Raw genomic sequence first — 17,740 nt, forward strand, 5'->3', positions numbered from 1 at the left:
CTACCAAAATACCTACCTAAAATGAACAAGATTCCCGGTGATTGTTGTTGATGAACTCTCTGAATGAAACCCCTTGATTCTTGATACTTGATTCTCTCACTCTTGACATCTTGAGCGAAATGGTTTCTGTCACGTTTGGCTCGGAACCCAATGAAAAAACAAACTCAAGATCCCATTAAAAACTGCAGCGATAGGTTGGTACAAAAACTTATAAAAGTGCAAGGCAGCTTGGCAATATAAAAAATACAGTTAATGATGTAGTTACATTTCGCAAATTTTGATTTTTTGTTGTTGTTTCTCACAATTCATGAATTGACCAAAGTGAGGGTGGCACAGTGGTGTAGTGGTTAGCACTGTCGCCTCACAGCAAGAAGGTTCTGGGTTTGAGTCCAGTGGCTGACGGGCCTTTCTACGTAGAGTTTGTATGTTCTCCCCGTGTCTGCGTGGGTTTCCCCCACAGTCCAAAGACATGCAGGTTAGGGTAATCGGTGGCTCTAAACTGACCGTAGGTGTGAATGGCTGTCTCTAATGTGTCAGCCCTATGATGATCTGGCAACTTGTCCAGGGTGTACCCTGCCTCTCGCCCATAGTCAGCTGGGATAGGCTCCAGCTTGCCTGCAACCCTGCACAGGATAAGCGGTTATGGATAATGGACGACCAAAGTGAGAAAGCTTGTTGTTTGAACATTTTATATCCCCCTGGGAAGAAAGTGAATCAGACATTTATTTCAGTGAAAGAATGGGGTCTGTAAGTTGATTCAAACTTGTCGTCATTAGTGGCAGGCGGTATATTACACTGACCTAAGGTTCATCCAGCTCCTGACCTTAGCAATTACTAGACAGGCAATGAAATGATGTCAGATCAGGAGAGATGAGCAAATCATGCCAGTGTGGAGCGCTCACAGGTGGCATATGGTGTCAGCGTGGGACGCATAAACACGCAGCTGAAACAGGGCAGAGCGGTAATGGTATTGCTTCCAGGTAACAGAGAGACTAATGATCGACTTTGTATAATAGTTTATACGCATTATACTGTCATCTCATCTCATTATCTCTAGCCGCTTTATCCTTCTACAGGGTCGCAGGCAAGCTGGAGCCTATCCCAGCTGACTACGGGCGAAAGGCGGGGTACACCCTGGACAAGTCGCCAGGTCATCACAGGGCTGACACATAGACACAGACAACCATTCACACTCACATTCACACCTACGGTCAATTTAGAGTCACCAGTTAACCTAACCTGCATGTCTTTGGACTGTGGGGGAAACCGGAGCACCCGGAGGAAACCCACGTGGACACGGGGAGAACATGCAAACTCCACACAGAAAGGCCCTCGCCGGCCCCGGGGCTCGAACCCAGGACCTTCTTGCTGTGAGGCAACAGCGTTAACCACTACACCACCGTGCCGCCCCGCATTATACTGTGTAAAGTATAAATAAAAACAGGACGCAATGATTTGTAAATCCTTTCTGACCCATATTCAACTGAATACAATACAAAGACAAGATATTTAATGTTCAAACTTTGTTGTTTTTTGTAAATACAGTATACACTCATTCTGAATTTGATGCCTGCAACACATTCCAAAAAAGTTGGGACAGGAGCAACAGCAGACTGGGAAAGTTGTAGAATGCTCAAAAAACACCTGTGTGGAACATTTTACAAGTAAACAGGTTAACTGGTAATTGGAAAGGCTCAGTCGTTCAAAAGCAAGGATGGGGCGAGGTTCAGAAAATAGAATGTGCGTATATTTACAAAAAACAATATACTGTATACATTCCTTCATGTTACCCTGGGCTGCCAACTCTCACGCAATGAGCGTGAGACACACGCATTTGATTGTCTTCACACACTCACATGCCATACCTCCGATTTCTCACGCTAGAAAAAAATCTAGTTTATCTATCTAATCTAGGCTACCCATTGCGTCGCGCCAACCACTTGCGATTGATCAATTACGCCTTACGCACGGCTAAACAGGCAGAGAGATGTTCCCTTCTGTACACACTCCCCTATGGAAGGTGGCGCATCTAATGATGCTGCACTCGCCGGAAGTTGGATAATTGCCTACCGTCAATTTAGAGGAAGAGGAGAGAGAAGAAGGTATCCGAGTTGAAGACAGGTGTCTCAGACAGGTTTGTACATATGCACGCCAATGTGTGGTGTTACTGGCGTAATTATGAACTTACATAAAGTTTCTTAATCGTTTTAGCCTATAAGTGTTGTGAGAATATTTAATGCCATATCGAGAGCTGTGTACTAGGCATGCTAAATCATTATAGGCCTACTGCCGTACCACAGCCTCTATCTTCCCCAACAAGCAGCACGGGAGAGCACCTCCTTAGCACATGTTTATTAAGGTGCATTTTTAGTTTGTTTACTGTATGTTATCATACTTTATGACATTATTTGAAGCCATACTGGAAATGTTGTAAAATAAAGCAAGTAAGAGATAATATTACAAATGCAAGAAGAGCCATTAGCCACCATACCTATTGTTTATTTACAGGGTATTTATTTTTAATTATTTATGATGTATGTAATTGCTCAGTTAAAGTAAATAAAGCATGGTCACCTGTAATATCAAAGAACTTGAACTTGTGAATAATAAAAAAAGACAGAGAACAATATACTGAGGAGACAGGGTTTCAAAGAGGGCAAGACAGGTAGAGAATATTTGTCAGATAACAGGCCCTGACGAATGCTCTATTACTAATAAGAAACAAATTAATAAGAAATATATTAATATAGCTTATTTAAGTATGACCAAAATTTTTAAGCCCAACTTTGTGTGCACATTCCCACCTACGGCCAAGGTTCAGCTTTTTGTGTTTCAATACTGTTCAAACTTAATCATTTTAATGTTTCTTGTAGCACATGCACATTTTGCTTACTGTTTAAGCATTTTATTTGTTCTTTTGCTGTTGATATTTTTCCCCATGCCAATCTTCTGCTGAACCCAGTGGTGGGGAAAGCCCTTAAATGCATAATGAATAGTCAGTGAGGGACAATCTTATTTTTTGCAACAGTTATTAAAAACTTAACATTTAGTTTCAATTTAGAAGGTGTTTAGGCTTAGCTGATGAAATATTTTCAAACATGAACTTGCCTTTAAATCTGAAACACAGGTCTATAGGGCTACAGGAACATTGGCAGTCATCTGTATTTTTCTAGTGTGGGGGCTTTTAAGCCAAAACTTGGTGCTTTTGTTGGCCACAAGCTGAAGGCCTGGCAAATCAGGGTATGCAAGAATGTAGGTATGGCAGAGCAGGCCACTCCAAAAATCCACCAGAATGCAGGAACATCTACTAAATCCAAAATCTCACCCCCCCCCCCCCCCCCATTGCCCATTGGCCATCTCCAGTTGGACGACCCACAAACAAAACAGCAGAATGCAGGGGGACAAGTGAATATCAAACTGAATACAAAATTCCCCACTTACTGCATGGTGTGCGGAAAAATTTTGCCCCCCCCCCAAAAAAAATCTCACTCCAAGGAATTTCGAAAAGTTGGCAGCCCTGTGTTACCCCATAGCATTTCAATGGGACTGTAAACAAAATACAGGAAGTACACGTTTTTAAATATTTGTTCGAGTCAACAGGTGATTTGATTTTCAGGCATGTTTTGAATCATTGCATGATACAAATTATTTTGAGATTTAGACCACAGACAGACATCCTGATATCCTGTTGTAGAATTTTGACACATGACTTCAAGGATTAAAAGCCATCAAGGCATTGAGGCAGGAAAGTGGTTATTTTACTTTGTCCATCATGTACCACAGTTGACTTTAGGACTGGACATACTTAACCAAAACTAAGATCATTTGTGCAGGACAGTTTCCCCTGTGGCAGCCTCCAGTGAACACTAGTCTTGTTCAGTCTTATTGTTGTTAGAAGAAGAAGAAACGGAAAAATGGTTCTTGAAGGATTCTTTGAATAGGAGGCCATATTGAACCGTAATACTTGCTCATTAAGGTTCAGGAATTCATGTTTACAGTCGCTTCTTTTTTTTCTCCAGGTCCAGCAGTTCCTGTGGGCGTGGATGTGCAGGTGGAGAGCTTGGACAGCATCTCGGAGGTGGACATGGTGAGATGACAGCACTCAAACTCAAAACAGGAAAAGAAATCATTAAGGAGATCTGTGTGCCATTAATGAGAAAGATTTCATTATTGTGGTATAATCAGGGTTGGGCTACTTTTAAAAAAACTCTTAAACCACTCTTAGTAAGAAACACGTAGCATTACTGTATTTGTAAACTGTAATACAACAATCACCAGGAAAAAAAAAGTAACAGACACATAGAGGGTGCTTTCTACTATTCTTGGTTCAGTTCAGTTCTGGAAATATCTAGCTGGCATGTCGCTCTACACCACTACTTAATGAAAACTAGGTCCTGGAAGAGCTACATTCATTTGAAAACAGCTCAGTTACTGCCCCAGTACTAAAAATGTTGCAGTGCTACTTGTAGCTGGCTACTCCCCAACAGATTAAAACAGACAGTTGCTGCTGATAGACGTTTTATAGTGTCCCTAGGGCATGCCATTATAACCTACTTTAGCAGTTCTGTACATTTGTATTTAATTCCCAGAGCTATTTTTCTGATACAGAGAATTCAGAATACACTTGGTTTGTCTTTACTGAATTGGTGTTACCGTTTGAGTGGTCATGTGGATTTGCTGTTATGTAATATAGTAAGGAGGAAGGAAAGAAGAATGAGTCATCCAAGCAGAACGCGTATAGGGTTTACCCAGTGATGGAGGAAGGAATTAACCAGAATCCCCCATCTGCTCATGGCCCGAGAGTCTCTAATCTCAGATACACTGTACTGACGCCAACAGATACGAGTATTACACAGTTTGTAGGAATGCAGTGGCTTTGTGTTGGATGCCAAATCCAATGTGCAGAAGAAATTATTTAAAATTGTTCCACATTCCCATGGATTGCCTTGTGTCACGAGTTCCGAGTAACAAAAACAAAATTATTGGGAGATTTTAGGATCCTCTGATGCAGTGGACATTACGTGGAAATTAAATGGTAGCAGGGTATTCAAGTATCAACTTCCTGTATGTTTTGAGGGTGAATCCTGGTTTAACTCCGGGTTTCAGTCAAGGGACTAACAGGACTAACAGGAATCATGCATGAAATGGAGGAAAAATGAAAACAGTTTTAGGCTGTGCATCCTCTGGAATGGATTAGTGGATTACTCTGGGATTTTAAGAGATCTGTCTTTCTTCTGAGCTCTCTCCTTCAGTGACTTTCACTTGACTGAATTTTACTCAGGGTGGCACGGTGGTGTAGTGGTTAGCACTGTTGCCTCATAGCAAGAAGGTTCTGAGTTTGAGCCCAGTGGCTGACGAGGGCCTTTCTATATGGAGTTTGCATGTTCTGCCCGTGTCTGTGTGGGTTCCTTCCAGGTGCTTCGGTTTCTCCCACAGTCCAAAGACATGCAGGTTAGGCTAATTGGTGGCTCTAAATTGACCGTAGGTGTGAATGTGAATGGTTGTTTGTCTCTATGTGTCAGCTCTGCGATGATCTGGCGACTTGTCCAGGGTGTACCCCACCACTCGTCCATAGTCAGCTGGGATAGGCTCCAGCTTGCCTCCGACCCTGCACAGGATAAGTGGTTATGGATAATGGATGGATGGATGGATGGATGAATTTTACTCAGTCAAAGCCCTATCTTAACCCTAATTTCTAAAGGTAGATGGTTAAATTATGATCAAGTGGCAGATTAGCAGTAGTGCACTGACCTCTGCCTTCTACATCTATGTACAATTCACCACAATTCTAGATCTAGCATTTTGTGCTGTGATATGCTTGATCAGTAAAATCTATTACTCCTGTCTCAGGACTTCACTATGACCCTATACCTGAGGCATTACTGGAAGGATGAGCGCCTGTCCTTCCCCAGCACCACCAATAAGAGCATGACTTTTGATGGTCGTCTGGTGAAAAAGATCTGGGTTCCGGATGTTTTTTTCGTCCACTCCAAACGCTCCTTCATCCATGACACCACCACGGACAACATCATGCTCAGGGTCTATCCTGATGGACATGTTTTGTACAGCCTCAGGTGAGGAGATGTTCAGCCGCCCCAAGAAAATTATTGATGGTTCTCAAAAAATGAATTACCAATGTTAAGATCATCTTCATGGTCAATCTTGGGTTAGGACTTTCTCAAGTCTTGCTGTGGTCATTACTACCACAGTCCTGGGCAATTTATCCACTCTAGTACAAGTTGAGTAAGATATCTAATGTAAGGAAATCACCAAACTATACTGGAGTCTGACGTTCCTTATTGGAATTAATAATCTATAATGTAGAGTGAGTAGATATTTTGCTAGAATTGTTAAGTAACTACTATGAATTACACTCACCAGCCACTTTATTACGAACATCCATACATCTGTTTTATGCAGTTATCTAATCAGCCAATCCTTTGACAGCAGCACGAGGCATAAAATCATGCAGATTACAAATCAAGAGCTTCAGTTAATGTTCACTTCAAACATCAGAATGGGAAAAATTGTGATCTCTGTGACTTTCACTGTGGCATGGGTGTTGGTGCCAGATGGACTGGTTTGAGTATTTCAGAAACTGCTGACCACCTGGGGTTTTCACACACAACAGTCTCTAGAATTTACACAGAATGGTGCAAAAAACAAAAAACACTGATTGAGCGACAGTTCTGTGGGTGGAAACAAACGCCTTGTCGATAAGAGCAGTCAGAGGAAAATGGCCAGATTGGTTCGAGCTGCCAAGAAGGATATAGTAACTAATAGCAACTCTTTACAACCGTGGTGAACAGAAAAGCATCTCAGCATGCAACAGCAGAAGAACACATTGGGTTCCACTCCTGCAGCCAAGAACAGAGATCTGAGAATCAAGTTCCGATTAACGTGGCCAGTGAGTGTATAATATCATACTGGACCTACAGTGGAAAACAACCAAAAATGTTTTATTATAGAGTAGTTACAAGAATAAGGAAATCTGGACATAGCACTAGCTCCTGGGAGTCATTTATAGGCCAGTGGTATCACAGTGGTGAAGGCATTGGGCAAGTACTCAGATGGTTGTGAGTTTAAATCCCAGAAAGTCCAAGTCACCACTGCTGTTCCTTGAGCAAGACCCTACACCTTCAATTGATTATCACTTTGTATCCCGTCTTGATTGTCATTTGCTTAAAGGCGTCAGTTAAAGTCAATTTTTGTATTTCACCTCTGATTACCCGCTAACTATCACTGGATGAGTTTTCTTTTTGTGATTTTGTTATGTAGAGTGACAGTAACTGCAGCATGTAACATGGACTTCAGTCGCTTCCCTCTTGACACACAAACCTGCACACTGGAGTTGGAAAGTTGTATGTTACAAATTTATACTTACATATTCAAACACTGACCATATACTTTTCTCATAAAGTGTCTTGCAAAAGTATTCATCCCGCTTGGTGTTTGTCCTGTTTTGTCGCATTACAAGCTTGAATTAAAATGGATTTTTGGGGGGTTAGCACCATTTAATTTACACAACATGCCTACCAATTTAAAGGTGCAAATTGTTTTTTTTTCTATTGTGACACAAACAATAATTAAGATGAAAAAAAAAACAGAAATCTGGAGTGTGCATAGGTATTCACCCCCTTTCATATGAAACCTCTAAATAAGAGCTGGTCCAACCAATTCACTTCATAAGTCACATAATTCGTTGATTAAGATCTACCTGTGTGCAAAGTGTCACATGATCTGTCACATGATGTCTGTAGAAATCAACCTGGTCTGGAAGGACCCTGACTCTGCAATACTACTAAGCAAGCAACATGAGAACCAAGGAGCCTCCAAACAGGTCAGAGACAAAGTTGTGAAGTAGTATGGATCAGGGTTCGGTCATAAAAAAAAAAAAATCCCAAACTTTGAATATCCCAGGGAGCATCATTAAATCAATGATAGCAAAATGGAAAGAATGTCACCACTACAAACCTGACAAGAGAAGGCCACCCACCAAAACTCACAGACTGGGCAAGGAGGGCATTAATCAGAAATGCAACAAAGACCAAAACATAACACTGAAGGAGCTGCAAAGATCCACAGCAGAGATGGGAGAATCTGTCCATAGGACCACTTTAAGCCATACACTCCACAGAGTGGGGCTTTATGGAAGAGTGGCCAGAAAAAAGACATTGCTTAAGAAAACACATTTGGAGTTTGCCCAACAGTATGTGGCAGACTCCCCAAACACATGGAAGAAGATTCTCTGGTCAGATGAGACTAAAATTCATCTTTTTGGGCATCCTAGGGAATGCCATGTGTGGTGCAAACCCATCACCCTGAGAACACCATTCCTACAGTGAAGTATGGTGGTGGCAGCATCATGCTGTGGGGATGTTTTTCATCTGCAGGGACAGGAAAGCTGGTCAGGACTGAAGGAAAGATGGATGGCACTAAATACAGGGCAATTCTGGAGGAAAACCTGTTTGAGTCAGCCAGAGGTTTGAGGCTGGGACGAAGGTTCACGTTCCAGCAGGACAATGACCCTAAACATACTGCTAAAGCTACACTGAAGTGGTTTAAAGGGAAACATTTAAATGTCTTGGAATGACCTAGTCAAAGCCAAGACCTCAATCCAATTGTGAATCTGTGGCTTAAATTGAAGATTGCTGTACACTAATGCAACCTAGTCTGGCTAACGCGACTTCAAAGCTCTGCGAACATTTGGTCTGGCAAAGATATTAAGCCCAACCGTTTCCCAAAGCGCGTGGTTGACCCGCCTCCCTGAAATGCCTCAGTTTGCTACTGGTCGAAGCCAGAAAAGGCTGTGACGAAGCTTAAACCAATCACATCACTCTTTCCTCTGACGTATGTGACGCGACGGAAACTGCTTGAGTAACAGGAAGAAGATAAATACCTCCAGGGCTGCTTTTTGCTCCGTTTTCAATGAGAACTTCCCGTTGAATGCTTTCAATACAGCATCTACCGCTGTGTCAAAGGCTTGCCGCTGCTGCATGTTCTTAATGTTTCTAGTGAATGAAGCGCTTCCGGCATAGATTCTGTAAACAATCTATGGCTTCCGGTTGCAGTTCTACTACGTCACTGCCTTGAACACGCCTCTACCCAGGGCCGTTGGAGATGCTCAAAGTTGATTGGTTCCCGATTTTTCGGGAGCTTGGAAGAGCTGTAGATAGCTTGCCTGGCCAGACTAAGCTCGCAACAGGCCCTCGTGTTGCGTCACGCTTAGGATGGGCGGGCCCAGGCTAAATGCAACCCATCTAACTTGAAGGAGTTGGAGCAGTTTTGCCTTGAGGAATGGGCAAAAATCCCAGTGGCTAGATGTGGTAAGCTAATAGAGACATATTCCAAGAGACTTGAAGCTGTAATTGCAGCAAAAGGTGGCTCTACAAAGTATTGACTTTTGGGGAGGATATCTATGCACACTCCATATTTTTGTTTTTTCATCTTAATTATTGTTTGTGTCACAATAAAACAACAATTTGCACCTTTAAAATTGCAGGCATGTTGTGTAAATCAAATGTTGCTACCCCTCCAGAAATCCATTTTATGAATACTTTTGCAAAACACTGTACAATCTGAATAAGCTACTTATGAATAGGAGTATGCTGTACATACAGTATGTGTGTTCATATAACTGACTAAATATAAACTCATGTTTTCGATGTGCAGATGCCTACACAGATGAGGATCTCATGCTCTACTGGAAAAGTGGAGATGAATCTCTCAGTATAGATGACAAGATTTCACTCTCTCAGTTCCTGATTCAGAAATTCCACACCACCTCCAGACTGGCCTTCTATAGTAGTACAGGTACTGTTTATGCCTGGGTGTTATCAGAGAATAATCTGATAATCACTGTTTTGTGTGGGGCATAAAAAAAATGAAGCATTAAGTCCTCCAATGTGCTCACAGTGCAGTCTTCAGTCATAATTATTAAACATCTTCAATATTTGTGACTCAACATCCTGTAGTGTGAGGGGGAACATCGACTGTCTTACGCGAAAACACTGATAAATAATAATAGCAAAGCTGGAGGGGCGTCCACTTACTCCACAGTGGACTAAAGTCATGTTTATTCATGAGGAATTTGATGAGATCCCAGGTTCCGAGAGTCATACTCATAGCGTCTTCATTTCCTGTCAATGTGTTTAACCGCCAGGTGATAGTGTGTTGTATTTGCATGATGTCATATGATGGCTTTGAGCTTCACTTTATTTGGCTCAGGGTTGTCATACCTGCATTGCTGATTCTGAAAAAAAAAAAAAATCAAATGTCATCACCGCGTGTTGATTAATTTCACCAGTAATGTAATCTAGATAAATGTAGATAGATAATCTAGTAGATTATCCAGTTAATGGCTTGTGTCATAACACCATAAAACACAATGATTTCACATATTAGTCCAGGCACCAGATCTACTTTTTACAGTGTCGAGATTTGTCCATCCCTGTTACTTTGTCAACACACTTCAAAATGAGTTCTCAGACATTTCCCGAAGTTTATTTTCTGTCATATTTAAAAAAAAAAATGCTGAGTGATTTATTCTAGAAGAATTATTTTTATCCTGTATCAGTCAGTATGTAAGCATCAAACACCATATTGGAGATGATGTTCAATTATGCTATTTCCTTGATGGCAAGTTGATCTGTCACTGCTGGGGACATCAGTTCAATATCATTTCATTCACTGGAATAAAGAGAAATGAAAATATAACATTAGCAGCATTCTGAAAGCTATATACTATTTCTCTGGACAGATATTGAAAAGCTTTGGTTATGATCTTCCAATTTCTTGATAATTATACAGGTTCAAATCTTGATTGAATACAGTCATAACTGTTACTGTGAGTCCTGGTGAATACAATGTACAACCCCAATTCCAAAAATTTTGGGATGCTTTGTTAAACATAAATAAAAACAGAATGTGATTATTTGCAAATTGTGGACACCCTATATTTCATTGAAATAGTATAAAAACAACATATCAAATGTTGAAACTGAGAAATGTTATTGTTGTTGTTTTTTAATATATGCTCATTTTGAATTTGATGCCTGCAACATGATTCAGAAAAGTTGGGACAGGGGCATGTTTACCACTGTGTTGCATCACCACTACTTTTAACAACACTGTAAACATTTGGGAACTGAGGAGACCAATTGCTGTACAACCCCGATTCCAAAAAAAGTTGGGACAAAGTACAAATTGTAAATAAAAACGGAATGCAATAATTTACAAATCTCAAAAACTGATGATGTATTCACAATAGAACATAGACAACATATCAAATGTCGAAAGTGAGACATTTTGAAATTTCATGCCAAATATTGGCTCATTTGAAATTTCATGACAGCAACACATCTCAAAAAAGTTGGGACAGGGGCAATAAGAGGCTGGAAAAGTTAAAGGTAGAAAAAAGGAACAGCTGGAGGACCAAATTGCAACTCATTAGGTCAATTGGCAATAGGTCATTAACATGACTGGGTATAAAAAGAGCATCTTGGAGTGGCAGCAGCTCTCAGAAGTAAAGATGGGAAGAGGGTCACCAATCCCCCTAATTCTGCGCCGACAAATAGTGGAGCAATATCAGGAAGGAGTTCGACAGTGTAAAATTGCAAAGAGTTTGAACATATCATCATCTACAGTGCATAATATCATCAAAAGATTCAGAGAATCTGGAAGAATCTCTGTGTGTAAGGGTCAAGGCCAGAAAACCATACTGGGTGCCCGGGGCCCTTAGACGGCACTGCATCACATACAGGCATGCTTCTGTATTGGAAATCACAAAATGGGCTCAGGAATATTTCCAGAGAACATTATCTGTGAACACAATTCACCGTGCCATCCGCCGTTGCCAGCTAAAACTCTATAGTTCAAAGAAGCCGTATCTAAACATGATCCAGAAGCGCAGATGTCTTCTCTGGGCCAAGGCTCATTTAAAATAGACTGTGGCAAAGTGAAAAACTGTTCTGTGGTCAGACAAATCAAAATTTGAAGTTCTTTATGGAAATCAGGGACGCCGTGTCATTCGGACTCAAGAGGAGAAGGACGACCCAAGTTGTTATCAGCGCTCAGTTCAGAAGCCTGCATCTCTGATGGTATGGGGTTGCATTAGTGCGTGTGGCATGGGCAGTTTACACATCTGGAAAGACACCATCAATGCTGAAAGGTATGTCCAGGTTCTAGAGCAACATACAGTTAGGTCCATATATATTTGGACACTGACACAAATTTTCTTTTTTTACCTGTTTACTGAAACATATTCAAGTTATAGTTATATAATGGACATGGACAGAAAGTCCAGACTTTCAGCTTTCATTTGAGGGTATCCACATTAAAATTGGATGAAGGGTTTAGGAGTTTCAGCTCTTTAACATGTGCCACCCTGTTTTTAAAGGGACCAAAAGTAATTAGACAATTGACTCAAAGGCTATTTATGGGCAGGTGCGGGCAATTCCTTCGTTATGTCATTCTCAATTAAGCAGATAAAAGGCCTGGAGTTGATTTGAGGTGTGGTGCTTGCATTTGGAAGATTTTGCTGTGAAGAAAACATGCGGTCAAAGGAGCTCTCCATGCAGGTGAAACAAGTCATCCTTAAGCTGCGAAAACAGAAAAAAACCATCTGAGAAATTGCTACAATATTAGGAGTGACAAAATCTACAGTTTGGTACATCCTGAGAAAGAAAGAAAGCACTGGTGAACTCATCAATGCAAAAAGACCTGGACACTCACAGAAGACAACAGTAGTGGATGATCGCAGAATAATTTCCATGGTGAAGAGAAACCCCTTCACAACAGCCAACCAAGTGAACAACACTCTCCAGGAAGTAGGCGTATCAATATCCAAATCTACCATAAAGAGAAGACTGCGTGAAAGTAAATACAAAGGGTTCACTGCACGGTGCAAGCCACTCATAAGCCTCAAGAATAAAAAGGCTAGATTGGACTTTGCTAAAAAACATCTAAAAAAGCCAGCACAGTTCTGGAAGAACATTCTTTGGACAGATGAAACCAAGATCAACCTCTACCAGAATGATGGAAAGAAAAAAGTATGGCAAAGGCGTGGTACAGCTCATGATCCAAAGCATACCACATCATCTATAAAACACGGCGGAGGCAGTGTGATGGCTTGGGCATGCATGGCTGCCAGTGGCACTGGGTCACTAGTGTTTATTGATGATGTGACACAGGACAGAAGCAGCCGGATGAATTCTGAGGTATTCAGAGACATACTGTGTGCTCAAATCCAGCCAAATGCAGCCAAACTGATTGGTCGGCATTTCATAATACAGATGGACAATGACCCAAAACATAAAGCCAAAGCAACCCAGGAGTTTATTAAAGCAAAGAAGGGGAATATTCTTGAATGGCCAGGTCAGTCACCTGCTCTCAACCCAATTGAGCATGCATTTCACTTGTTAAAGACTAAACTTCAGACAGAAAGGCCCACAAACAAACAGCAACTAAAAACCGCTGCAGTAAAGGCCTGGCAGAGCATTAAAAAGGAGGAAACACAGCGTCTGGTGATGTCCATGAGTTCAAGACTTCAGGCAGTCATTGCCAACAAAGGGTTTTCAACCAAGTATTAGAAATGAACATTTTATTTACAATTATTTAATTTGTCCAATTACTTTTGAGCCCCTGAAATGAAGGGATTGTGTTTAAAAAATGCTTTAGTTCCTCACATTTTTATGCAATCATTTTGTTCAACCCATTGAATTAAAGCTGAAAGTCTGAACTTCAACTGCATCTGAATTGTTTTGTTCAAAATTCATTGTGGTAATGTACAGAACCAAAATTAGAAAAATGTTGTCTCTGTCCAAATATTTATGGACCTAACTGTATGCTCCCATCCAGACGATGTCTCTCAGGGAAGACCTTGCATTTTCCAACATGACGATGCCAAACCACATACTGCATCAATTACAGCATCATGGCTGCGTAGAAGAAGGGTCTGGGTACTGAACTGGCCAGCCTGCAGTCCAGATCTTTCACCCATAGAAAACATTTGGCATATCATAAAACGGAAGATACGACAAAAAAGGACCTAAGACAATTGAGCAACTAGAATCCTACATTAGACAAGAATGGGTTAACATTCCTATCCCTAAACTTGAGCAACTTGTCTCCTCAGTCCCCAGACGTTTACAGACTGTTGTAAAGAGAAAAGGGGATGTCTCACAGTGGTAAACATGGCCTTGTCCCAACTTTTTTGAGATGTGTTGTTGGCATGAAATTTAAAATCACCTAATTTTTCTCTTTAAATGATACATTTTCTCAGTTTAAACATTTGATATGTCATCTATGTTCTATTCTGAATAAAATATGGAATTTTGAAACGTCCACATCATTGCATTCCGTTTTTATTTACAATTTGTACTTTGTCCCAACTTTTTTGGAATCGGGGTTGTAGTTTATAAAGTGAAATGTTGTCCCACTCTTGCATGATATACAATTTCAGTTGTCTCCTTTGTTGCATTTTGAGCTTCATAATGTGCCAAATATTTTTTCAATAGGAGACAGGTCTGGATTGCAGGCAGATCAGTTTAGCACCTGGACTCTTTTACTACAGAGTCATGCAGTTGTAATACATGCAGAATCTGGTTTGGGCTTGTTTTGCTATGTAAGATCTACTCTGAAAAAGATGTCATCTGGATGGTAGTATGTTGCTCCAATACCTGTATATATCATTCAGCATTAACGATGCCTTCCATGTACAAGCTACCCATGCCATCGCAGATGCTGGCTTTTGAACTGTGATTGTTTTGATACCAAGCCAGATAGCACCTCTCCTCTTTAGCCTGGAGGACACAGTGTCCATTATTTCCAAAAAGAATTTCAAATTTCGATTCATCAGACCACAGGACAGTTTTCCACTTTGCCTCAGTCCATTGTAAATGAGCTCAGGCCCAGAGAAGGTGGTGGTGTTTCTGAATATTGTCTATATATGGTTTTAATTTGCATTTGTGGATGCAGTGACAAATTGTGTTCACAGATGATGGTTTTCGGAAGTGTTACTGAGCCCATACAGCTATTTCCACTACAGAATCATGTCTGTTTTTAATGCAGTGTCACCTAAGGGACCAAAGATCATGGGCATCCAATCTTGGTTTTCGGGCTTGTCAAGTCAAGTTTATTTCTATAGCGCTTTTAACAATAGACATTGTCCCAATGCAGCTTTACAGAATTTGAATTACTTTAAACATGAGCTGATTTTATCCCTAATCTATCCCCAATGAGCAAGCCTGTGGCGACGGTGGCAAGGAAAAACTCCCTCAGACGACATGAGAAAGAAAGGAACCAGACTCAAACGCGAACCCATCCTCATATGGGTGATAACAGACAACATGATTATAACATTAACAGTTTTAACATGAAGTCAGTTTCGTTGATGTTATAATTCTTCATTGGTGGAAACCTGAATGCAAAACTGTTCATGGCAACTGCAGTCCTAAAGTTAGCAAGTCAAGTGTAGTCCTCAGCCATAAAAGCATTACTGTAAGTGTCCAGAGCATCTTCCAAGTGTGACTTTCAACTGTCCATATGGGGCCATCCTCCACAGGAGTGATGTAATGAGACTCCAACCAGATGTAGGGCATCAGGATGGATCAGGCAAGTCCGAGGAGCAGAAGAGGTCAGCATCTCAATCTCAGGATTGATGTGCAACTCGGAGGGACAGGCGGGGGGGACACAGGTTGTTAGGTATGCCAAATGTCACCTGAATAAGTAGAAACAGTATACATTTTGCACTGAATGCAAGCAGGGACTCTGGCAAAACTAACTATGACAGCATAACTAAAAGGGGAGAGCCAGAAGGTGACACAGGCATGAGGGCACCCCGGGACATAAAGCAGCCAGCCACTACACCGTCAACAAACTCGAGTGAGCAAGCGAGTGGGGGACTGACAGCATCCATGCATCTCAGTTTACCAAAACACTCTGTCTGAGGAGCCTCCAGATCTACACCTTTACCTCATAAACACTATTAACAAAAGGCTTGACTCAGCCAAGACTTAAACGCTGAGACTGTGTCCGATTCCCGAACACTACTTGGAAGGCTGTTCCATAACTGTGGGGCTTTGTAAGAAAAAGCTCTGCCCCCTAATGTAGCCTTCACTATACAAGGTACCATCAGATAGCCTACACCTTTTGCTCCAAGTAGGCGTGGTGGGTCATAAAGGACCAGAAGTTCGCTCAGGTACTGTGGCGCAAGACCATTCAGTGCTTTAAAGGTTAATAGTAGTATTTTATAATCAATACGAAATTTGATTGGGAGCCAATGCAGTGTGGATAAGACGGGGTGATGTGATCAGAGGTAGAAAAAGTACTGAAAAATTGTAATTAAGTAAAAGTATCTTCACTTTGCTTAAATTCTACTCAAGTAAAAGTACCCATCTAAAAATCTACTCGAGTAAAAGTAAAAAAGTACTCAATTTAAAATGTACTTTGAGTAAAAGTTACTTAGTTACTTTCAATTATTTGATGTAAAAAAAGAAAGGACAAGTCATAAATCAAATTGTTTTTAATGAACTATTAGTCCACATAATAACCTTTCAGGCAGTATAATGTATAAAGCTTTGTTTGGACTACCCCATAAAACATTTTCAAGTACAAGTGGCATAACTTGTAAATTCTATCATCCATTTTTTTCTTTACTGACAAACAGCAGCATATTAAAGCCACTAAAGCAGACTTACTAAATGACACATATGAAACGTAAACCAACCAAACTCAAAGTGTCCAGGACTCTCACAATTTAAAGACAGCTAAGCGATTCCTTAATAACACTGTGCTCTTCCTTATATAGAAAATATAATGGACAAATTAACTGCATAATGTTTACAACCTGTCGAGAGGTAATGTGCAAACTATTTTGAGACCGCCCCATAAAACATTTTTAAGCAAAGTGCTAAATTCTGAATTGTATGGTCCAACTCAAACACCACAATAAAAAAAGAAAAGAAAACCAAAATCAAACAAAGTATCCAAGACAGTGAAAATGTTGAGCAATTCTTTATTAACAAACTGTGCTCTCTTTTTCTTTCTATAGCAAACATACTGTAAATTATATCAATTGTCTTAATTGAAAAATGAACACACTGACTGCTGATAAAAGAAATGAAATAAAGTGCCCTGCCCACTCTGCCCACTGAATACTAAAACATTAAACCGAAAAGCTCTTGAGTTTCAGCAGGAGCTGATTCTCAAAGTTTGTTGCACTAATCCGTGCTCTCTTTGCGGTAAACAATAAACCAGCCGAGCTGAAAAGACGCTCACAGGCAGCTGAGGCCGGAAGGCCTGTGTTGAGTTCAGGGAAAGTTTTTTTTTTATTTTTGGAAAGGAGTTAAGAAGGTCCATGCTCACTGAAATACAGGCAAGGTAGCCCTCTAACTCCCCTCTCCCCTTCTGGTCTTCATGGAGGCGAAGAAATCCATAGCACCCTTTTATCATTTTAACATCACATTTAGTGAACATTCTCAAAGGCCTGCAAAGCCTGCATTCCCAATCTAGCTGTTATTTTGATGGCCTATCAGTGACCTCCCAAAGCTCTAGTCTAGGCTACAGCTAATGACCCAAGAGCTAGTCTACTAGTGCATCTCAAAAAATTAGAATACCATGAAAAAGATCCTTTTTTTCATAATTTAATTCAAAAAGGTAAACTTTCATATATTCTATATTCATTACATCTCATCTCATCTCATTATCTCTAGCCGCTTTATCCTTCTACAGGGTCGCAGGC

At 40.7% G+C, this 17,740-nt stretch overlaps 1 protein-coding gene across 4 annotated transcripts in view; it reads left to right on the top strand.

Annotated features, from left to right (window-relative positions):
* The window catches only part of LOC132881483 (gamma-aminobutyric acid receptor subunit rho-2-like), a 164,826-nt gene that overhangs the window by 134,327 nt on the left and 12,759 nt on the right, over nt 1–17,740 (top strand). For all 4 annotated transcript variants that reach the window (XR_009654046.1, XM_060913980.1, XM_060913975.1 and 1 more), the window contains exons 3-6: nt 4,020–4,087; nt 5,851–6,074; nt 7,279–7,361; nt 9,673–9,813. Coding sequence is in view for 3 of the 4 variants with exons in the window: in XM_060913980.1 (XP_060769963.1) it covers nt 4,020–4,087; nt 5,851–6,074; nt 7,279–7,361; nt 9,673–9,813 (516 nt within the window). In the remaining variant the exon portion in view is untranslated. The remainder of the gene's footprint in view (nt 1–4,019; nt 4,088–5,850; nt 6,075–7,278; nt 7,362–9,672; nt 9,814–17,740) is intronic.

This window comes from Neoarius graeffei, chromosome 2, assembly GCF_027579695.1.
Source record: "Neoarius graeffei isolate fNeoGra1 chromosome 2, fNeoGra1.pri, whole genome shotgun sequence".
NCBI classification, from domain to species: Eukaryota; Metazoa; Chordata; class Actinopteri; order Siluriformes; family Ariidae; genus Neoarius; species Neoarius graeffei.